General features: G+C 33.9%; 2 protein-coding genes, 1 long non-coding RNA gene and 1 pseudogene across 7 annotated transcripts; 2 read left to right on the top strand and 2 right to left on the bottom strand.

Annotated features, from left to right (window-relative positions):
* Positions 1-530: 530 nt before the first annotated feature.
* On the bottom strand, positions 531-2917 carry LOC142549630 (transcription factor MYB3-like). The gene is made up of 4 exons (XM_075658683.1): positions 2819-2917; positions 2482-2633; positions 1281-1413; positions 531-1043 (listed from the first exon to the last, which is right to left on the bottom strand). Exons 2-4 carry the CDS (start codon positions 2609-2611, stop codon positions 815-817), a joined length of 492 nt encoding a protein of 163 aa, XP_075514798.1. The 5' UTR covers positions 2612-2633; positions 2819-2917; the 3' UTR covers positions 531-814.
* A 4680-nt stretch (positions 2918-7597) lies between these two features.
* LOC142550285 (uncharacterized) lies at positions 7598-8569 on the top strand (annotated as a pseudogene).
* Positions 8570-8667: 98 nt separating this feature from the next.
* On the bottom strand, positions 8668-13970 carry LOC142549628 (uncharacterized). Of its 5 annotated transcripts, none has more exons than XR_012821231.1 (5): positions 13835-13970; positions 13604-13738; positions 12912-13498; positions 12439-12778; positions 10956-11905 (listed from the first exon to the last, which is right to left on the bottom strand). XR_012821231.1 is itself a non-coding variant. In XM_075658680.1 (4 exons), exons 2-4 carry the CDS (start codon positions 12616-12618, stop codon positions 8740-8742), a joined length of 786 nt encoding a protein of 261 aa, XP_075514795.1. In that variant the 5' UTR covers positions 12619-12778; positions 12912-13029; the 3' UTR covers positions 8668-8739. The 5 variants fall into 5 exon arrangements, 3 of the variants coding, with proteins under 3 accessions (XP_075514795.1, XP_075514796.1, XP_075514797.1); XR_012821232.1 differs by having other exon boundaries at positions 10957-11407; XM_075658680.1 differs by lacking the exons at positions 10956-11905; positions 13604-13738; positions 13835-13970 and adding exons at positions 8668-9269; positions 9418-9493 and having other exon boundaries at positions 12912-13029.
* Positions 13625-14599, top strand: LOC142549629 (uncharacterized). Its single transcript, XR_012821233.1, has 3 exons — positions 13625-13753; positions 13832-14445; positions 14480-14599. It is a non-coding gene; the product is annotated as an uncharacterized LOC142549629 (long non-coding RNA).
* The last annotated feature ends 9250 nt before the right edge of the window (positions 14600-23849 follow it).

The raw sequence follows: 23849 nt of genomic DNA, 5'->3' as shown, positions 1-23849 counted from the left end.
AGATAAACTCACGGGACAGTTTACTCGGATGGATAGGCTGAATGTGATTAAAAAATCACGTCATTAGTAAAGTATTTAGGTTGGATGTGGAATAAAAGTTAATAAAAAATATTATGTTTGGATTGATTGAATTTTGGATGAAGTGGTAAATTTTAATTTTATAATTTCGATAATTAATGAATGTAAATAAATTGTTTCTTCGACTCTATGTTACCTATTGGTGATTTTGTTGTGTTGTAAAGATTAAGTCTTAGTCTTGTCTCATTTATGTTTTGGCAATGTTCGTCCTTTCTTTTGCAATTTTATTCGAAGTGATTTATATGGCATTGGATACGCCGGCGATGCATCAGCACCACATAAATATCATGTGAAAAAAAAAACTAAAATTACAAACAAACAAAATTATAACAAATTAAGACTGAAATTTGACAACGTAGAACATAAAAATCGCAAAAAAAACATAAAGGAAGAAAATCTTCAACCATTCAATATTTATTGTGATGGAGAATATGTATCATTTTGATACTGTATATTTTTAATATAATGTGCATTATTCATTACTTTATCTTGCAACATAGTATTACAATTAGATACCCTTCTGATGAATTCCTTGAAGCAGCAACTATAATGGTGCTATCTTCTGCTCGATAATATTTAACTATGTCTCGAAGACTCGAATTCACACACAGAAAATAAATAAATACATCGACAATTATATGTGTACTTGAGGAATTCGATAGATCAAGATTCATCAATTTATTCGAACTAGACACCATTTCAATTTCGTGGGGACACTCCGATCTGCAAGTATTACTCATCGGGTCTCGAGGTTGTTTATCGAACCAGATGATTCATCTTGCATATCTCCGTGGTGGTCCAGTGCCTTATTACATGAGCTGAACGTAGTAAAAGGGCATAGTTTCAAGCCATGTTTACTTGGATCGACGCCCATTTTTATCAACTTTTTCTTAGTATGTGAATGCCACTGATTCCTTACTTCATCATCCGTCCGACCCGGCAAACGTCCAGCAATGAGAGACCACCTAACAATCAAGAAATCGATATTATGTTTTAACTAGCGTCCTAGTTAATTTTTTCGGCACAAAAGGGAAGAAGATTTTCCGTTCCGTTTTGATATTACTCCTTTTCATATCGGCAATTACCAATTTCTCAGACTAAGACCAAATTCTGACCGACTTATCAGACAACAAACATAAACATACTAACTTACATGACTAAAATTATAATTTTTCCATTTGTCGTAAAATTAGACGACGTACCGATTGCCGAGGAGTGCATAGAGCCTAATAACGAGGTCTTCTTCATCTTCACCGAAGTAACTTCCTCGCTTGATATTTGGCCTTAGGTGGTTCATCCAACGCAGTCTGCAACATTTGCCACACCGGTGCAGCCCTACAAACATAAAAGTTGTGACATTTTCGTTATCATTCTATTCTATTGCATTAAATTCATCAACTATATATCCTGCTGAACTATAAATATAGCAATAAACTTTATAAATACATTGTACGTTGTGTCTGCGCGCGTTTTGAAAAATATATAAATAATGCGATTTATTTAATACAACAAATTACATTTTTCACACTGTTTCATGAAAAAAAAAGGTTTTCATACTATACGAATCTTTTTAAGGCACAAATAAATGAAACTTCAGTAACCATTTAATTAGCCTTTCAAGAATTTAGAGTTAAGAACAAAAATGATAATAGACATCAAGATTCAAAGCTCTACTTGTACCATGTCCTAAAGATCATGTATTAACATATTTTTTAATGTGTCGGTACAGTTAACAATTAATTGAACACAGGTGCCCTATTAAAGTGTACTGTCCTAAAGATCATAAATATATTTGCGAACTTTAAATTTTTTATGTGTCGGTAAAGTTAACAATTGATTGAACGTTTAAAAGTTAAAGTGCCCTCTGTGCTGAATTTTTAATATCGCTCGAGAGAAGAGATTGAAATATGAGAACAACCAAAGGAAAGTGAGATCAAGAATGGAGGTGAACTGATGCTATGTCTCTGATCATCGAAAGAACCTTATTATGATGCAAAGTTATTTACTAGAAAAATTCAGTATGCAAGAAAAGCAACTTTTAAACTTGTCACTTGGTTTGAAACTAAACATGAATTTATAAAATGTTTTTGATTTTGAACCATAGATCCATTAAAGTTCCCCTTCTCCCCATGCACTCTAACTTTTGGCTCCATCTCCCTATGGAAATATGAAAACAGCCGGGGTTCATAACAGCTTTATTCATCTAAATACATGAAATGCTGCCCAAAATCAAGATTATAAGAAATCAACATGCATGCATTTGACCTACTTAAGTAGAAAAATATGGTAAAGAAAATGCATCAACAACTTATTTCCAACAAATTAAAATATGAACATGCGAAAATTTTCATGCTTGAATAATCTCACGAAGGCGAAAAAAGCAGGATGAGTAGTAGCAAAAACCTGCCGATTTGGGGACTTTGCTCCAACGCCCTTCGCCATGAACGTTGATGTAATCGGTCAACTTATTATCTTCTCGGTCGCTCCACGAGGACTCTTTAATCTCCTTGTGTTTCTTACAACATTTCCTCATCCTTTGATGACAACTAGTACAACTGAAATATGGAAAGAACTAAAGTTTATTTATTATTACAGAAGCAAGAAATCAAGTTTAGTGGACCTCTAATCCAAATTTTTGCGTTGGGTGCAGCAAACCCTAGTGGAATGGCATTGGTATTTATGCAAAGAAGAGGGAGGGCAGTGGATATGGACTAGTTAAAAGAAGAATGTGGAGGCTGACTTGTTGACTGGTGGATTCCCCCAATTTGGTAGGTTGAATGAGAGTGTTGATCGCCAGACAACAGTGTAGTGGATCAAATCTCTTGTGCACTCACCAACCATTTTCACGCGTCAAAATCGAACTCAAAATATTTGTTGTTTTCAAACAAAAAAAATAAAAATTCCGTCCTCGAATAAAAAAGAACATTGTGGATAAGTTTTATTTTTGGGGACGTAACCAGAAGCTTTTACAAGTACTCATTTAAACATAGAAAAAAATATGTAATAATGAGAATAATTTTTTTTCTTCCTGTTCTAAAAATCTTCTTGGAAATAAAGTATTGTTACACTGTGAGTATAAATGCACAATATATGTTAATTTACATTGCACTATGCCGTGTGGAAATGTGTATTTTGAAATTCAATTAATTTTGTTCCTTCACAATTTGTCATTTATGTTGTTAAATTTAATTTTTTAGTCCACTATCTTTATTCTTTTTGCATTTTCGCTTGGGAAAATAAATTTTTTGATCCGATATATTTACCGTTTTTGGTTTTTGGTCAATTACTGGTCAATTCTTGATTTCGGTACATTATCTTTTTGTATTCCCCTATTTTGGTCGATTATCTCTGCGGAGTCCAATTTCCGTCGGAAAATGTTGACGAAAAAGTGGCTGAAGATGATGTGGCTAAACGATGGGCATTTCTTGTTTTTTTTGCCAACTAGGACTTCACTTAATAGGGAAAATAATTTATTAGTCCGATAATTTGTCAATTTTTTTTATTTTGGTCCAATAAATTTTCAGTTTTTTGTCTTGACACAGTAACTTTTGAATTTCGGTCCATCTACAGCTGAAATATTCAATTTTCGCCAAAAAATGCTGATTAGATAATTGTTAAATCACATATTGGTGTCACTTCATTGAATGATTATGATGGAATGCATAGAACTTTTAAAATTTGTTTGATTTGTTCCACACTTTTTTATGTTACGTTTTTCCAAATAAATTGTTTTAATTTCAAAATCTAGAAATCCGCCAATTTTTGATAACTTTAGCTTTAGCTACCATCTAATCAACATTTTTTGAACAAAAAAAAAGAACATTATGGAATATTGTACTAACATCAAAAATTGAAAAGTTCGTGTAGCTGAACAAAAAACGACAAGTTATTGGACCAAAAAATCCCCATGTTTTAGCCACATCAGCAATTGGCAACTCCATGAGAAAATTGATCAAATAGTCGAATTTAAAAAGATAATATATCGAAATAAAAAATCGACAAATTAGTGGACCAAAAACAAAAAATAGTAAAGATACTAGATCAAGAAAGAATTTCCCTTTCTGCTTAGTGTTATTTGATTGGGGCTAACGTAGTAGAACTAATATGTAATCAACCTAGCCGAAAAAGAATAAAATTGTAGAACAGACAGATCAAAATTGCTAAAGATCAGAAGAGTAAGAAATTAACTAGGATTCGATTCTTACATCTTATCACAGTGTTTCCATCAATTAATATACATGTTCATTCATATTTTTTATTATTCATACAGTTTCATTCATCATTTTTTTTTGTCTTTTAAATTACATGTTTTTCATTTTTGATAATGTTATTGATCGATTTACAATTTTAGTCTATAATTTGTATTTTTCTAATTTTAGTCATTTTTCATCGGAGTGCTGATATGATACTAGAAAATGTTGTTGTGACATCGAAAAATAATGATTGACATTGTTGACGTGTCTGACTCTATGTCACCGCTCCAGTGAAAAATAAAATCGAAAAAATAGCTTAGTTAGTTGATTAAAATTATAAATTGATCGATAATAATATTAAAAAATGTACAAATTATGTGTTAAAAATATAATTTTCCAATGCTTGGATAAGAGAAGATGAGTTGGAGATTTTCAACTATAGCATTCATTTCTCTGCCCATTTATTAGTGTCATAATTTCGTCTACTTTTCATACCCTGCAAGTGAAATTTTGGTAGTCGAGGGAAAGAAAATAACTTCTCTCAATTTTTATGCATTGACTATGAAAAAATCAACTCTTGACATGTCGATGGCATATGATCTTTCAAAATACTTCACATCCCTTATTTGGAAAATATTTAGGCACTTCCTGTAGCCCCAGTTAAAAAATCTAAGTGACATAAAATCCAATGAAAAGTATCTTCAACTTTTAAGAAGCAAGAACATTTAACTCTCAAGCACGTTTATCTCATTTGTAAGAGGTTTTACATGTGATTTTAAAATACATAGAATTTTAGAAAGTAATTAATTTTACGTATGACGTTTTTCGTTTTAATTTTTAAAGAGTTTGCTGATGTAATTTTCCTCTTTAGTTGATTCAACTCTTCAGTATAATGGCAAAACTTGTGTGAGACGGTCTCACATGTCGTATTTTGTGATACAGATTTTTTATTTGGGTTATCCATGAATAGGTATTACCACTACAAAAAAATAACTTATCGCAACACACTATTAACAGCGCACAATAAAGGCACGTCGTTAATAGTATTATTAACAGCAGTGCATGTTTATGAGCGCTGTTAATAGTAAAAAAATTAAAAAAAATCTCGTCTAGACATTAACGACGTACATTAATCACACGCCGTCAATATTTTTATTCACGACATGCATATTATTGCACGATGCGAAAAATGGGCGCACTATTAACAGCGCACAATAAAAGCACGTCGTTAATAGTATTATTAACTGCGTGCATGTTTATGTGTGCTGTGTTAATAGTAAATTTTTTTTTTTAAAAAAAATCGTGTCTAGACATTAACGGCATACATTAATCGCACATCATCAATATTATTATTCACGACATGTATATTATTGCACGCTGCGAAAAATGGGCGTCCAATTTCATTTGATCCACGGCATGCATATTATCGCACGATTGTAAAAAAATGAGCTGTATTTAGAGACGATTTTAAAACCGTCGTAATTTTTAAATCAACAACGGTTTTTGTAAACCGTGGCTATAATAAAAACTTCGCACCTTTTAAATCAGCGACGCGTGTGAAGATAATCGACGGAACATGACTAAACCAATTATTCACCATGAAAGTTTTTCAATGTGCACGGTCCAAGATTTTCCGTCATGTCAAAATCAACAATTGACAACTCGTGGTCATATCCTAAGAAAAAGTTGAAATTATATTATCCTATCCTCAACAATTTTTTTATTTATTTAAAAAGAACGGTAGTTGAACAATGCAAACACGAAAATTTTATTTGAAAGTTAAACAGGCACATTATTTATCTACCAAATTTCTCAAGCGGGTATAAGATTAGGGTGAATTTATTGGATAACAAAAATATATGCAATTGTGCAAAAGGCACGTCCAACCATTGTTTGGATAAAAGAACATACTTTTCTCTTACTTCCTTTTCAAAAGTTTTACTTTACAAATCATTTATAAGTTTTGCCAAAAAAATATACTAAATTTTAATTTGATGGGCACTAACATAAACTTCTCTTAACAACAATAGACGTGAGTTCGAATTTATATATGTTAAAACAAAATCTCATCCTCATTATAATTATTAATCCAACATATAATAAGTCGGGAGCTTTGCATTAATTCAAAGTGAAAAATTATTAGATTTTTCACTATTAGTTTGTTCTTGACGTATATATATGCAAGATAAGAGCTTTGCATTAATTCAACTTCTTTCTCATAGTTTTTTTTAACGATATCACCAATTATTTGTAGAAATGGAAATAATAGTACTTTTTTCACATATTTACTGAAATGAAAAATAATTCTTGATTTTCAATATATAATTTCTTCCTTAAAATTAGCTTTTCCTCATTAATAAGATTATTTGAAATAATTAATTAAGGGTTTTGCTTTTCTAGATCTTCGATAATTACGCTAAGATTCTCATTATATGATATTAATGTTTAAAAGAGTTTACTTCTAATAAAACTCTTGTTTCCATATGTTGTGAGATTCTTTTTTGGGATAAACTCTAAGAGGAAAGAAATATATATAAAGAGGAGAAGTTAGTGGCCAAAAGAATTTTGCACGACGAGAGATCAAGAGAGAAAAATCAAGTCACAGAGCATCGCCGTCTGAAGATTGTTGTTGCTACTAACGTGTTACAATGATTGTTGGAGACATTTGAAGGCAACACTTGTTAAAGTGTTGATGGAAGATTGTGTTTTTGTTGCTTGAGTTTTTGACATGCTGTTTGCGTTCTTTGAATATGTTTTTAATCTGATTTTTTTTTAGGATACAATTTGATTTCTTAACGTGTTAAGGACGATAGTTTTTCATAGAATCACTAGTGTTGATTTTTGTAAACTCGATTTGTTTTTCTAGTGATTATTTTGCCCTGAGATATCACTTAAGTATTTATATTTGTGCATAATTATCTACGAGTTATTTTTGTTTAATTTATTTATTTGTGTGATATTATTTTGTTGCGTGTTGTCACTAGGTGTTACAACATTTGAGACAACATTTATAAAATCCCGATATTTACCATAAAATATGATAAAATAAAATGTCATAATTATACTCTCATCGACATATTTGTGATCATTATTTTCAAATATAAGATCATATTTAAGATCATATTTTTAAAAAACATGCAAACCTAAAGTACTCCAACAAATTTAAGTTGTTTTTCATCAATTAAATTTATAGTCATGTAGGAATATTATAAATTTATAACCAAATATATATATATATATATTTATTTATTTATTTATTTCAGTTTGGTGTACTTTTTGTTAGTTGGTATGTAAAAGGCAACCGCCACAAAAATAGGTAACTCAAAATACCGTTCAACGTGAATGGTAGCTGTCGACAACAGAAAAGGCGCGGAAAGACTGGGGATGAAGGAGATGACAACGACGAACCAACGGAGGCCTTCCCAAGTGAGAAAAGCGATCAATATATTGATAAATTATTTGAGTTTGAGGAGAAACCGAAGTATAGAACCCTTGCAGATGAAAGACGAGGAAGAGCCAGAAGAGCTGTCCCCTGGAAAGCAAGCTCCAATACTTGCTGTGCAGAATGCTCTGAAGAAACTTAAGAAGGATCCTGATGGTCGGTATACTAATGTTTGGGAGGTGATGAGTGATTTGGACATTTTGATAGGAGAGCCTTTGAGAATATTATTTCTGGACCAGAGTCATGAAGAGCTTCGGCAAGGTGGTCCGAAGAAATTGAATATTCAGTTTTTAAGGACATTCAAGCTCGTATGAGGGATACAAATTATAAGTTCTCGCCTGATGTCATGAAGTTGAAACCGAAAAACAAGCTAGTTCCGAGAAAGAAATGGCAGAAACCGGAATCAAGGAGGAGAAAGGCACAAAAGAGATAAAAAGATGTATGTTAAATCCACTGTTATCCATAAATCTCTGATCTTGTTCTAATTATACTGAATGAGAAGCATGCAATATAATTCATGACCTATAGGGAGCGAACTGTCAGCTCGATTACTTTGTTTATTTCGTCCATCATCGATATATTATTACTCGTGCAGATTCATTTTTGAAATCATTTTTAGCAAATTTATTTGATTGCTACCTCGAAAGATTTTCTTGGGGGTGGTTATCATATTTATCTTCTTTGAACAATGATCTTGTATTGTCACTTATTACTACAATGGTCTTAATCAGTTCATTGAATAGGTTAGATAAAAATATAGATTTTCTATCAATACAAATTTATGTAGAGTGCCAATGGAGGTTCTATTTTTACCATTTGTCGCCAACTACCAGGCGGATACATAGTTGTAGACTTGTAGCTTTATTATATATTCTGGGTAAGACATATGAATGCTGATGGAATTGTATAGTTTTAAACTGCAAATGCCGGTGTGTCATCTTTAAATGAGTACATAGTAAATACTTATACAAATATAGTCTCAAAGTTGGAATGAAACGCTTGGAATTTGAAATTATTGTCGTTCCACTACTGGTCATGATGAAGTGAGTTGAATGTGTGCATCTTCCTGGACTGATGAACATAGTTATTCCCCATCATGCTGCTAATGGGATGAGTATTCTGTTCACTATTGTACAGCATGGATATTGATGGCTGCACCATGATACCAGCATCTATCGTACTGGGCAATTGGTAATGATAACCGTAAGGAGGAAACCCTTCATTCAGATTTTTAGGTCCAGAAGATCCTCCTGGAACACTTGAATTTGTGAGATTTTCAATACTGGTATCCATGGTGCCGATATCATTGATGTTCCCATCGGAACAATCGTCATCCATTTGCATTTTTTCACCGTGATTGCAGGTGTTGGGACTATTTATTAAACTCTGCATTTTGTTCAAGTACACATCTTCTTCAAACCAATTACTCGTTTTCTGTGGCCAAATCTCGGCATGCTTACCAGATTTGACCAATGATTTGATCAATGTTGTAGCATCTACGTTTCCTAAAACTGTTACCTTGTGTTCTTCGGCATTTATTCTCACTTCGTACACACCTACATGATCAAATGCCAAGTAGGCAACCCCAAGTGAGATTGAAAATATGTTCTGGGACCAAGAAAGATAACTTTACAAAAACAGATATGGAACAGATGATAGAAAATCAAAAAATTAAGAAATCTGAATCCTGGGGATTCATTGTACCTTCAACTTTCCGAAGTAGTTTCTTCACTTGTTGCATGCAGCCTTGACAGTGGATATGGACCTTCAAAACATTTGTCTGTAAAGTAATGTTAGAAAAACTCAATGATCATAAAATTTCACCACTTCTTGAAGAAAACAGTGTAAATTGAAGCAAAATTATCAGAACAACTAAATCAACAAAATAAACAGATGAAATGAAGATATATCATATCATATTTTGACCTTTATCCATACAAATTCTATGTTTCTTTCTTGATCATGAGACATTTTCCAGTGTGTGACTGGTTACTTTGTGTAAATTGAGGAATGGTATGTAACTGAATTTTCTTGGCTTCTTTATGCTCTCTCTGCTTTACTGAGAAGGGGTTAAAGCAGAAGAATATTGCAGAGAATATCTCCGTGAATCTTTGTATATGTATCATATAACAAACTCAAGTATAATTAGAGATTATATGTATTCTTGGCACACACACATAAGAGGAACTGGTAACCAAACACACTTTGCGTGGTCTTAAACTATCATGCAAAAAAAATCATCGTAAAAATATATTTGAATAATTACTAATTTTAAATATTTGGAAACATATAATTAAAATTTACAAACTGAACTCGTCCGTACGAAAAGGCTGATATATATTAAATTTATAGTTTAATGGTTTTTTTTTTCCGTATACACGTTATGTATAAAAAATTATATATTCAAAAGAAATTATATATATATATATATATATATATATATATATATATATTATATGTATATAGAAAAAGGCGATTCAACTGGAAATAAAAAGGGGGAGGATAAGATAAGTGTGATTAGACCTTCGATTCGTTGCAGTAAGTAGCATTTTTCATGTGATTATGGCGGCCTGCCATTTGATTCTTTGTGAAGACATCTATACATGTACCATTCCGCAGGGCGTGGGCTACACTTCGTTTGGCAAAAAAAACAAGGGTTGCCATTTTTTCCCATTAAAAAAAACCTTTTTTTCTTTTTTGTAAACTGCCATTAAAAAATAAGTTGCCAGTACAAAAGATTGCCAAAATTCTATATCTAAATCAGTTCTTGAAAGGAACCAAGAGATTATATAATATTAATAATACATCGACCCATGCGTTGCGTGCTTGTATAATATTTTTTTATAATTCGTTTGATTTATATTTAAATGAGGATCAAAATATAATTATAAGAAATAATGAGGGAATACACTGTAATTTTGATATATAAATTAAAAAATAAAAGAATAAAAAAATAACCTCAATAAGAATTGAACCTATAACCTAAACCCCAAGAAACAATGACTCTATCCGCTGAATTACATATAACTTGTATTAAAATTTTAACATTTTATTAATATATATAATTATTACATCAGACCATGACACTAGAGTTAGTTACTCTAAGTGTCCTTTTTACAATGAACTCTTGGATGAAATCAGCTTGATCATTTTCAATAAACGAACATGAACGTCCTCGGTGGGTTTCATCAGGTAGAATCTCACTTGCTCGAAACTCACCTCACCTCATCGGCCTGGGGGCGCCCCAGGTATCTAAGGTAATAGTTCAAATGCAGGGTACAAGTGGAACTGAAAGTATACAATGTGTGAAGATAGCATTCATACATATCCCATATGTAAGCCTCACAGAAGATGTACTTGTTCCTCTTTCAAATCCAATAACTTGTGTGCCTGTAATCGAACTTTTGAGATAACCAAGCAGAAAGAGAAGATAGCAATGTGAAGAGGATTCCCTACCTTGCATGATTTGATTCAGCCTGCTTCGTTCTAACTAGCTAGATGTACAGAAAATCATGCCAAAAGCTACTTCAAAGCCGTTACATACATTTTTTGGAGGGGCAGATAAATAAAAGAGAACTATGTTGCATCGAACAATATCAATCAGCTCCAATATCCGTCGAGTTCCATATACACGTCTCGAGATCTAATGTTCCATTTAGCAGGAAATCCGTGGGGGGAGATCCGTCAATCCTACCTGGAAAATTGTTTGTGTATGACTTTAGCCTGAGACAGCTATTCCCTCTTTCGGCTACGATATTGTATAAATGTTGTTGCCGTGATGAGCTCGGGCTTATGCAAGTAATTAAAACTGTATGACCAATGCTTTCCATACCCTTTTTGAGAAGAAAGAGGATACCGTCTTTTTCTGCTTGTAGAACAATGAATACTTCGTTCTTGTTTAGGGTGACCAGCAAATTAAGGGCTGTTATCTATACTGGAAACGTCTTCCTGAATCCCAGTGCTTGCTGCCGAAATGTTCTGACAACTGATTGGATGAGCCAATGAAATAACACTTTTGAACGGGGCAAGCACAGGGGGAGCGAACACAGAAAATCTTCATGCTCTTTTCTCTTTGTATAATCCACGATTTCTACACAGCCATTTTGGGAATTTCGGCAGGGTGCTTTGACTGGGTCGTAATTTCAATATCCATGCAGATAGTGTTGCCCTCGTCGTTGATGGGCATGTATTCCTGAAGAAACGTAACAATTAACTCTTTATCCCGTGAGGAATACGGGTGAAAAACAATTCACCAATATAATTGTGCTAGTTTTGAAGTTTTCACAAATAAGTCAAAATAAAGTTTTTAAAATTGATAAAGTTATCGAAACATCCCCCAGGGGAGTTCATCTTTTTCGCAACTTTTACTAGGAAAACACAACCACTTTTAGTTCATATGGGAGGTTACAGAGCTAAACTTACATACATCCATATCAGATCATGAGAATGGGAAGTGATAGGAGTGCGGAAATGGGACAACTAAATATTCATCACAACTAAATATTCACCATTTTCAACATGTCTATATTCGGCATCTAGTCTTTCATGGTAACAGGAACATATTTTTGTCATTTTCATACTCAGGCACAAATAATATTAGCCTTTTAATACATACAGAAATCAAAGAAACAAAACAAAAATCAAGACTTCTACGATCCTGGTGAATAATCAACTAAGAATCCTACGTAATAGCAGGGAAAGCAATGAAATTCTGGCATAATTTACCTGGTATTCATCCTGTTCAAGTAGAGGGAAACGATCAACTTCTTGTGACATTATAGCCAATGTAACGTTGTCACTTGGTTCCTGAACCCAATAATTCCTGTTCCAATACCTCTTTACTTGAAAACAACCTGCAAGAATTGGATGAAGTTTGCTATCCTCTGAAATGCCAAGTGCAATCATACTATAAATACAATATATCTCTCCGAAGCCATAACCACCAAGCTCTCGCTCATTCTTCTCTCTCGCTAATTTCTTGATCACCCCAGGAGGCTAAGCATGGAAAGATTGCAGGGGACAGTTCTGATGGCTCCCCAACAGCAACAATCTCATAGTAAAAGAGCTGTAAACAAGTAAAAGATCATACAAGCACATAATCAGTTATGATTAGTATTAATATATTATTATTGTACTTACTACTGTTTAATGCTAGATTACCAGGGAAATGACTTTGCAAAAAATGTGTTAGGTCTCACCTGGAGAAATTAAAGACAACCGCCAACAGCACGCTGCTTCCCTTGACGATAACGTGCTACCTCTCAGACCAGCCGAGTAAAATTTACCCCAGTTACATTGATGGATGACATCCATATTTGTCAAAAGGTGCAGAAAAGATGGGCTAACATCCAGCCTTGCGGTGGGGCACAGAAGAGTGCCTAATACATAAAGAAGAAATGATCTTTTAAAATCCTCACCAGCTTCTGTGACTGCCAAACGTTCCTCTAAGAGTCGAACAGAAATTCCACGATTTGTGCATTGTATTGCGTAATTCAGCAATTAAGTCATCCGGTCCAGAGTTAACCGCATCTTTCCCACTGGATGCCAACCCCATCACAAGCCGAGGACTTAATGGAATGCGCTCACCACAAATCTCCAATCTGCGTCGGACAGTGTTGAACCGCTCCAATAACCAAAGACAGACTGCGGCGCAAAGTTCGGCATCTGAGATTAAGGATACTACCAAACCGCATTCCATTTACCGCAGCCTTTTGTCCAGAAGTGAGCCACTGCAACACATTTAATTTAATAATCGACAAGGAGAACACCTAGTGACAAGTTTGGTCTGCATGATACAGATCATAAATTCTATCACATAGAGGATTCTAGGGCCAGACTACGATAAATTTCTGCATATACAAATGCAGGAAAAACTAAAAGATGCAAATACTTGTCTTCTATGCTTGGAAACACGGGCAGGTGTCGTATTCAAGAACTTATCCCAAAATTCACAAGAACGGCTAGTGTATTTTGCTTTTTCTTCAGGAGCCATCAATTTCCAAGCATCTGATGCAGCTTTTGTGGCCTGAAACAATTATCAGTTACCAAAATAATTTCAAACATTCTTCCTAAATAATAATAAAAAAGATTAAAAATTGTAAGATTAATAAATTATGAGTACCACTTCCAAGCCTGAAGATTGAGCGGTGTAATCCTTAACGAATTCACGATCGAAGAATAACATCGGATTATTAGTTTGGCTGGGAAAAGATTAAATGAAAGTAACAGGACACAAGATACCAGCTTAATTAAATTGAGCAATAATACCTAAAATGAACCCAAGAACATGCTGGGCGAGGTGTTCCATCTTGCTTCTTCTTCCTTTTCCTACTCCCGTCTGACTCCGTATGCCCTTGTTTCTTTCTCATTACCGACATTACATCATCTTCACTACGTACCTTATTTTAGAAAGCATATTTGTCATCATACAAGCACTTTCCAAAGAAGCATGAAACAACAAGAATATGAGACCTACATGATCAAAAGATTATAGAACAAAATAGATAAAAAAAACAATGAACTACACACGATTCAAATGAGGAACTTAAGTGTTCTCATGTGGACTAAGAACAAGTTAAAATGTCCATATCTTTCATTGGGTTGACGAAAGTCTTCACTTTTATGCAACAAAAGTTATAAGTTGGGGGAGAATCCAGTATTCAACAAAACATAAACCCATGTGACACTAAAAATTGAAAAATTGGTTAAAGTTTCCAACTTCCCTAGTTTCTAGTTCTAAATTAATTAAATCAAACTGTTCCTCAAGGATCAGATAGAGGAAGTGAAAAGGCTGAACCCCATCCAACGCAAACATAGCATGCATTTATCGATGACAATGTTTTTCCTGCCCTGGACCCACGAGATGGCGGGAACACACCAGAAAAATTGTGTACAGCAGGCAGTATTTGGTTCAAAAGCAGCCTAGTTCAGACGCAACCTTAAGTTTTCAAATGGCTGCAATTTGACATAATTTTCGGAAAAAAATAATAAACAATAATAAAATTATTTTTCAAATAAATTTTGTCCAAAAATGTACAAGAGAATCAACTCACCTCGTTTTGTCCAAAAAAGGTTAAAATCTGTTATACATTTAAGTTGGGAATCTGTTAAGCCCATTCGTTATTTCACGTGCTAGGTATATTTCCGTTAATTATTTATGTGAAGTAGGGGTGTCAAATCGGGTGAGTCAGGTGGGCTCGGGTCGAGTTGACCAATAGTACTATCAAAAATTGCTTAACTCAAACCAAACCCGAATCCGAGCCAACCCGAAAGCCTTTAACCCGAATCTGAACCTGGATCAACCCGATCAACCAATCAACCAGTATAACCCGATTTTGAATTTTTTTAAAGAAAATTAAAATATATTCAAAAATAATAATATTTTAATTTAAACACATAATAACAAAATCTCTCACATATATATGATTAAAATTTGAAAGTCTTATCGTAGAAAAATAAAGTATATTTATTAAATCAAATAAACAATTATTTAAAAAATAAAAAATGTTCAAAATGAATATTAAATTATGAAAATTTATGATATAAATATATAATAAATATTTTTTCAGACATAAAATATATAAAAAATATAGACAATATTTAATAATCATTTATTTTTTAAAAAAAATTAAATTTTCGGGTCAACTCGAACCCAACCCGATCATTTTTTCTGGTCAGCTATCGGGTCCAACCCGATCTGACCCGAACCCGAAAACCCCAAATCCAAACTTTATTTTTTTCGGATTGAACCGTGTCGGGTTGGTGATCGTGTCTGATTTTGACACCCCTAATATTTTGCCACACAAATATGCCTAATTATGATCAATTTGGTCCTTTCTTTAGTTGCATTAATGGATTTAGGGTCCTTACAACTAATAACAATAATAATTAATGAAACGAATCAATTATCATACTCCCAACTCTCGTTATGTGATCTGGGAAAAAAGAGCCAAAATTGGAGCCATTAAATAAAAATAAGACATAAATTTTATTTTACATCTTTCAAAGCATGATATATATATATATATATATATATATAATTCTAAAAAAAGTACGATTTTATTTATTTTTAAAAAGAGGAATTACATTTTATTCTGAGACAATTTCATGTAAAATTAGCTTTGTTGTTCAGATTTATTATATATCCAATATGAAATTTTGGCTATATCCAATATGAAATTTTGGCTAAAACTTCATTATTATGACGAAAAATAAATAATTTCTGAACAATTATTTTTGCAAGCCAATAATAATCCAAATGCTTCACGCATATTCCTTGCTGCTGATTAGGGCTTGATCCATCCCTCTCTTGTTACGTATGCAAAAGTTGCTTCAAAGCAACTTCACTAAAAGGCCCATACTTTCTGTTCAACCCTTTCTCTACGTAATTAAAAAAAATTTAATAGCTCGAATATTTTTTTTAAAAAAAAAACTATGAATCCAAGTATAAAATTCACTTTTGATGTATTTTAAAAAAAAACAAAGAAATTTTTAAAAAATCAAGTTCAATAATTTTTTTATTAAAAATTAATTGATTAAAATAAATTGATGATCATGCTCTAATACTTGATTCTTTCTCTTTTGATCAGACCCATTCTGTTTTAAGACTTCCATCAGATTCCGTCCGAGAATGAAACTCAAATACATACATGCTTTAACTCTACGTATTTAATATGCAAAATTATTGTATATATAAACCAAAAGCACAACCCTCTTATTAAATTAGTGCACACCTTTAATTTTCATTTTCATGGAAAAAAACAGTAGAATCTCTTGATTAATTCCATAGAATTCAAAATGGAGTCTACTTTATTATCATCTTCCCTAAAAATATTACCCCAGAAACAACCTCTTTTCTTGTATCCCTCCAACCAAAGAACAAAAAGAATTCTCCTAAAAACATTTGTCAATGCAAAGCGAGGCGAAAGCGAGGATAACGATGCGGGGAAATCACCTGTCGATGAAGATATGATCGTTCTCAGCATGCGGATCAAAAAAATGAAGGCCTTGGAGATCGCTAGCAAAGAAAGGTTGGTGACACCATCTTCATCAGATTCAAAAGAATGGGAGAAGAAACTGTTTGCACTTCGCCACGAAAACGTTTATGAAACAATGCAAGTTTTGCAGTCATATTTGTTGAAAACTAAGCCAAGCGTGGCTTTGGGAATGCTAGCACTGTTTGCGATGTGTGTTCCTCTGTCGAGCCCGGTTGCTGTGGACAATGTGTTGAAGGTGGTGAAAGGGTTGCTTGCTGGCTGTCATGTGTGTATAGATATTCATTTTTAGAGCTTAATTTTTTTAGGCTTGATATTGAAAGGGTTGTTGATCATAAATGTACATGAATTAATATATTGTGTGTATCAAAAATTAGTGTTGTGCTCTGATGTTGTCAACACGAGGGCACAACATGCAGCGAAAATTGATTATTTAACACACAAGTAAACTTTTAATGAATGAACACCAGTTTTAAATTATGCACAAGTACTTGTACTACTTGTGCAACGCCACACAAAATAATACTAGTGAAAGTAGCAAAACCAAATTCCTTGACAATCCAAAAATTACAATGCATCAAAATAAACGAAACTAAAACACAAGATGCATAAACCGAAGCTGCTTAAAACAAATAATAGAAGAACACTCTTCGATCAACATTCTGCGTCAGTGTTGTTTTTCACGTGTATTCAACACCAATCAGCAACACGGGGTGATCGTGAATCAATCACTTAAATTCTTCAACACGAAAATTGTCTTCAACTCTGAACTTCATATAAGTTTAGGGAAAAACTCTAGCAGCTGCGTAGCAATCCTCTCAAAGACGTCCATTGTTCCTATCTCAATATTCCATATATATAAATCTTCATATCTTGACCTAATTATCTTTCCATGAGAACAAGATCCTACAAACATGGAAACAAGAATTTATTAGGAATAAAGCTCTATTCAAATCCGATACCCCCGGATCGAGGATGGGCCCGACCTACTCTCGGTAGTCCAGATAGTTGGTAGTCCAGATAGTTAGTAGCCCAGCGTTCTGGAACTCCTGGCAGGACATCTACGAGGAGGTCATCCAGACATGGAGGTCATCCAAGCCGACCTCTCATAACACCCTTAATCACAGCAGAAAAGACAGGGCCGACCTCCCATGCCGAGCTCCCACGAGTTTCCGAGCCGACCTCCCACATGCTGTCATCGCATCGATTGGACATGTTCTGGCCGACCTCCCGAGCCGAGCTCCCACATGGTCGGAATATGGACAGATTCTTACCTAGGAAAGCTTATATTCAGACATTAACGGGTAGTCCACGGAATTAAGGCCCAAGAGAGTCAAGCCCAATAAGATCTAACCAAATCTGACACGAGATATGCCCAAATCTTTTAAGATTCTGAGGATCTAAACCTACCAAATCAGGACTCTATCATTCTCCTATAAATACAAAGTTTCGTTCATTGTTTATTCATTCATATTTTCACATTCTCTTAGCACACACATTACTCTCTCAGTTTTCTGTTCTCTGACTTGAGCGTCGGAGGGGCTACGCCGGAACAACCTTCTGGCCCCCTTCTAACACTCCTGTTTGTGCTTCCAGATTTCGAATGTCTGATCCGAGCTCCCCAAACGAAGATTCGACCTCCCAGCTACCATCGCGGATTTCAGCAACATCAAAATCTAAGATATTATATCTTAGATATAAATATCAAAAACAAATCATATATGATAAATGTCAAGATTAGATTATGTCGAACAAATCTAGGAATGCAAAACACTTATATTTTAAATTAAATAAAATACAAAGATTAATTATGAATAAAATATTTTTTCAGATATGAACAATAGGAACTTGAAATTATGTGCAATTATAGTTTTGTAAAGAAAATAAAGGATTATATATGCACCTCTAAACATGGTGAAAACAAAAAAAAAAATATTATTTGATCGGGTGAAATTCAAAAAGATTGGTGTGGGGAATATGAAGAGAAGTTTGATGGGCTCTCTAATATTTGCCGGCTAATCTATACGATTTATTAAGTCAAAAATTCTTTATGTTTTAAGACAAAGTTTGCTGAACATCATGAAAATTTCATTACTACGTCTCTCCTCTTCTGAACAATCTCGAAATATATGACAATCAGATTAGCTTAGTTTTTTTTTCGTTGGCCCATTTACGATCATATGAATTAAATGCAAAGACACGAATCCTCTCGTTTACAATCAAATTATTCTTTTTTTTTAATCTAAATCCGACATCAATGAGTTCACTTTAATTATATTTTTAATATTAATTGGACTAAGCCCATTTTCCAAGGATACTGACACAAGAAACTATTATTGGAGGCAATTAGAAAATCCAGTATAATTATTTCAAATTGAACAGAAGTACTTAGGCCCGATGAATGGGAAAGAATCAGATAGGGTGATGGGTCAACAAAATTTTAAATAGCAGACTCTTTTTTTTTTTGGTGTTTTACCTTACCAGACTCAGGTGTTTATATAAAGTGATATTGGTGAAATTGGTATTGTAATTTGGCATAGCTATATTTTTTGTCCTTGGATTAGTTCACTTTTGTTTTTCTTTAGTTTAGCTTTTTTTGCTCCCTAGATATTACTGATATATCTGACATTAAGTTAGTAATCATAAAAATGTTTGACTGAATTCGAATAATTAGAGTACCTAATTATATCAAATTACAGGAATTATTTCATAATTTTCCTCAAACGTATTATCACATACAAAAAAAAATTTCAGGGGGAAATTGCACCCTGGCTCAATCCATAAGGAAATTAAAAACAATATTGTTTATTTTATGTTATTTTTAAAGTAAACAAATATAATTTCTAATACATTTAATAATTGATTCAATTAATAATACATGACTAAAAATGTCACATTGCAATACATACAATTATATTTAAAAATTATCCGATATGTACACGACACGACACGACACGACACGACACCTACAATGTAAAATATCTCAATAAACAACATAATTGAACATAAAATGAAAATTGTTAAGTCAGCTGGAAGGTAGGATCTCGTTGTGGAAGCTCAACCTTTAGATATGGAAGTACAAACAAGAATGTTAGAAGAGAACCAGAAGATTGTTCTGGCATAGCCCTTACGATGCTCAAGTCAGATATTAAGAAAATAGAGAGAGTATTCTGCGTGTTCAGAATGAATAAATATACACTACAAGAAAAAAGGCAACGGTTTTTTTCCGTTGTTGTAGCTACAATTTGCGACGGTTTATGAGAAACCGTCGCCTACAAAATTAGCGATGGATTTATGTAAAATCGTCGCTATTTAGCGACGGATTAAAAACCGTCGCCTACAAATGTAGCGACGGAATTAAGAAATCGTCGCTAAAATTAGCGACAGTTTGCTCATGCATTTGGTCGCTACCTTAGCGAAGGTTGTATCATGATGTCCGTCGTTAATATTTTCGATAAAATAAAAAAAATTTACTTTTAATAAATTAATAAATCTAAAAAAACTTATAATATTACTATGATAACATAATTCCTGATCTTAATTAACATTAAAAATTTACCAAAAATTAAATGGAAAAAATTTACATTAAATCGGAAATAAAATCGTGTAAAAGATTAAAATTTTAAGTGTTGTGAAGTAGTAAAATTGTGTAAGAGAGAAAAATTGTGAGTGTTGTGAGATGGGGGTAAGAAAATGGATCGAAAGTGACGGTATTTATAGAAAATTTAGCGACGGTTATTGTTTAAACCGTCACTAATAGCTAATTATGGCGGTATTTTCAAAATTTAAATGTTGCGACAATTTATCTTATGACCGTCGCTATATTTAGCGACGGTAAAGCTATAACTGTCGCTAATATTAGCGACGAGTTTAGTAAAACCGTCGCTAAGTGAAAACATGCGACAGTTTGCCTTTACCCGTCGCTAAATGTAGCGACTGTTTAGTAAAACCGTCGCTAAATATAGCGACGGTTGGAAGTCAAATCGTCGCAATTTTGAAATAGCGACGATTTTAATTAAACCGTCGCCACATTTAGCGACGATTTTTGGAAAACCATCACTAAATATGGCAACATCTTACACAAACCGTTGTCGATTGTCCAAAAAACACGCTAATAGACAATAGTTCACAGAACCGTTGTCATAAATACTCAAAGACAATGGTTTTTGTCTTTGACCCCAAAAGATTGCTTTAAAAAACGCTCTACGTTGTCGTATGTGTATTGTTGATTTAAAAATTTCTTGTAGTTATATATGTTTTACAATTATCGAAACTTGGTACTTATAGGAGAAGGGTCATGATGCGAGTATAGTTCTTGGACGACTACAAATCTAGTCTTTGTAGGATTCTAAATCCATTGGAATACTTCTCTTGTTAGACCCCGAATTCTCAAAATTTTATATAAGATTAGATTAAATCTCAACGTGCTTCATTTCTGCGAATTACATATTGATATATCTGAGTGGGAGGACGTATACTAAGCAAGTCCAGGCTTTCTATGGGAGTTCGGCTCAGGAGGTCGGCCAAGACATTCTTAATCGCTGTGATGATATGTGTTGGGTGGTCGGCCAAGACCTCGCTGAGATGTCGGTCAACGCTTTGCCAATTGATAAGATTATCGATGTAACGCCCGAAAATTCAAAAGTCCACTCGAATCACATGCACATGAGTGATTAAATTCTTTTTGTATTTTTATTAAATGTTTTAATTGCATTAATTAATTTTGTTGTGCATATTTACATGTTTAAAATATATTTTCTACATGGTTGCATTAAAATGTAATTTTTAAAGGCTATTCGAGTTGCGATCGAGGAACGGAGTCCCAGGGCTGAAAAAAAAATGGAAAATGTTTTTATTAAATAATTGTTTTTGATTATTTAAAATATGGGTGATACTTTTTCTTATTTTTGAAAAAATAAAGGGTTTGAGGTGATTTTATACGCCGGGACGTAAATTTTATCGGTGTTGGTTTTTCAACAAAAATATGAACTTTTTAGCAACCCGGTTATTTAATTTACAAACTTATTTTACCGAAATTATTTTAACATTTTATTTAAATCCTAATTAAGACTAATAGGCCTAATTGTTGGCTTAATAGGCCTAAAGCCTTGTGTTAGTAATTAATTAGTATATAATATATGATTAAGTCTCCTAAAACCCTACAATTTTACACAAGACACACGGCCACTTTCTGAAAATCTTACCTAGACTACACGGCACACACATGCTTAGTAATTGAAGAAATTTTCGAGAATTTGCCAAGGCGATTCAAGCCAAAGGTCTTGCTCCGTTCTTCGTCATCCTCAATGGTTTTTCGTGCGTAAATTTCGCAAAGACACGCATATTCTTTCCTTCAAACCATCATCACATCATAGTATCTCTCTTATGCATGAAAAGTTTGGAAAACAAGTGACACTTTGAGATATTTTAGTTTTTATGCAATCCATGAAACTTCAAACATGATTTTGATTCAAACTTTTGTTGTTTACATGTATACAAGGGCTGCCATGATGTAGGTTATGTTCAGGCATGATTTTACACGGTCTCTAGAGTCCTAGATAATCTCCTAAACACCACACGTGAACCTGGAAGCAATCTGGTGCAGCAACTGCTGTCATGGTCAAGGGGGTTCGGTTTCTTTGTTGCAGGGGCTAGGGCTTGGTTGGCTCGTTTCAGGGGCTAGCCAAGGTCGTGAGGGAGTCTAGGGAAGAGTTCTAGCCAAGCTAGGACTCGAGCTAAGGGGCTGGGAGGAGTCCTTGACAGCAAGGACTCCCACCCGAGAATCAAGGGATTAGCGTGCAGGGTTCTGGTCTTGTGCAGGCTGATGGGCTCGGTCCAGGGGGCCTGGGCTGGGTCAGGGAGCGTCCTTAGGGTCCTAGGTAAGTGCACCAGGGGCTGGTTCAGGGGCTAGGTCGGGTGGCACAGTCCTAAGATAGTATGAAGAGTCCTATACCTAAAGGGGTTCTCGGCCACACACACACAGCTGGGGTTGGGGCTTCGTTTTTTTGTTTGGGTGGTTTACGTGGGTTCCTAAGTTCCAGTAGGGTACCTAAGGATGTTGGTCAGGGTCTGGTTCATTATGGTTCGGGGGTGACTCGATAAAATCAAGAGATGGCTCGGGGTCAAATTTTAGGCGTCACATTCGGGTTTCCTAAACTTAAAAAACTTGAAAAATGGCTCACGGGGCTTGGGTCGTGGTTCATAAGGGCTAAAATGATATGAAAAGACTAAATTTAGAATTTAGGGATTTTATATTAAAGTTTGGGATTTTTCGGAATTAAAACGCCTTCAAAACGTCAAATTATGAATTAATTAAAAAAGCCTAGTTTTAAGCTAAATAAAATTTTAGGAATTTTAATTTAGGCTTAAAAAATTATTTGGGACATGTTAGAGACAAGAAAATCAAGAAAACATCAAAAACGTAAGACGTCACGTCCACGGGTAAAACGGTCTTTTTAAATTGGAAAATTAGTAAACGTCATGGCAGTGCCATATTTGCTGTTTTATATGCTAATATGTCTATGTAACATGTTTATGAATTTTTATATGTTGAAATATGATTTTTTTTAAATGTCATGGATTATCAAGGATTAAATTGGACAATTAAAAGATATGTTGCATGCTTGATTTCAAAATAAAAATGATATTATGCATGTTTTTATAAAGTGATGATAACATGTTGGAGGACGTGAAGGGATTGTGACTACTACATGTTGGAAATATCGTGAGGGTTATGGTCCCAGTGGGAGCCCGACGATCGTGTTTCCTTGGATACGGATATGAATACGAATACGAATATGTTAATACGTTGGCCAGGGCCCAGTTGACCGGTGAGAGTGTTGCTGGTGTCCCCCGCCGCCCATTAATGTGGTTTTCTTTAGATGGATCCATCGCCCAATACGATCAAGAATACGAGTCACAATCACGATCTGAATTCAACAAACACGAACATGAACACGAACATGAATATGAATACGAATATGGACATGAATATGAATATATTTAAGTGATATGATTATGTCTTTTGAAAATGTTTTTATGCATCATGAAAATGTTTACGAAAATATTTAAGTTTAAGTTTATGCATCCTCATGAAAATGATATTTTAAGTACAAGTATTTTTCACCGTTATATGTTAGCTGT

This window comes from Primulina tabacum, chromosome 6 (assembly GCF_025594145.1).
Source record: "Primulina tabacum isolate GXHZ01 chromosome 6, ASM2559414v2, whole genome shotgun sequence".
In the NCBI taxonomy this organism is placed as follows: Eukaryota; Viridiplantae; Streptophyta; class Magnoliopsida; order Lamiales; family Gesneriaceae; genus Primulina; species Primulina tabacum.
The sequence above is the reverse complement of the archived record's forward strand: the minus strand, read 5'-3'. Positions and strand labels throughout refer to the sequence as shown.

Coding starts and splice junctions, on each gene's coding strand:
- LOC142549630 (XM_075658683.1), bottom strand. CDS start 2,611: ATGAGGAAATGTTGTAAGAAACACAAGGAGATTAAAGAGTCCTCGTGG. Junction 1,414..2,481: donor CAAAGTCCCCAAATCGGCAG/GTTTTTGCTACT, acceptor TTATGTTTGTAG/GGCTGCACCGGTGTGGCAAA. Junction 1,044..1,280: donor TATGCACTCCTCGGCAATCG/GTACGTCGTCTA, acceptor CTTGATTGTTAG/GTGGTCTCTCATTGCTGGAC.
- LOC142549628 (XM_075658680.1), bottom strand. CDS start 12,618: ATGATTGCACTTGGCATTTCAGAGGATAGCAAACTTCATCCAATTCTT. Junction 9,494..12,438: donor TTGAACAGGATGAATACCAG/GTAAATTATGCC, acceptor ATTACTTTACAG/ACAAATGTTTTGAAGGTCCA. Junction 9,270..9,417: donor ACTACTTCGGAAAGTTGAAG/GTACAATGAATC, acceptor TTGATCATGTAG/GTGTGTACGAAGTGAGAATA.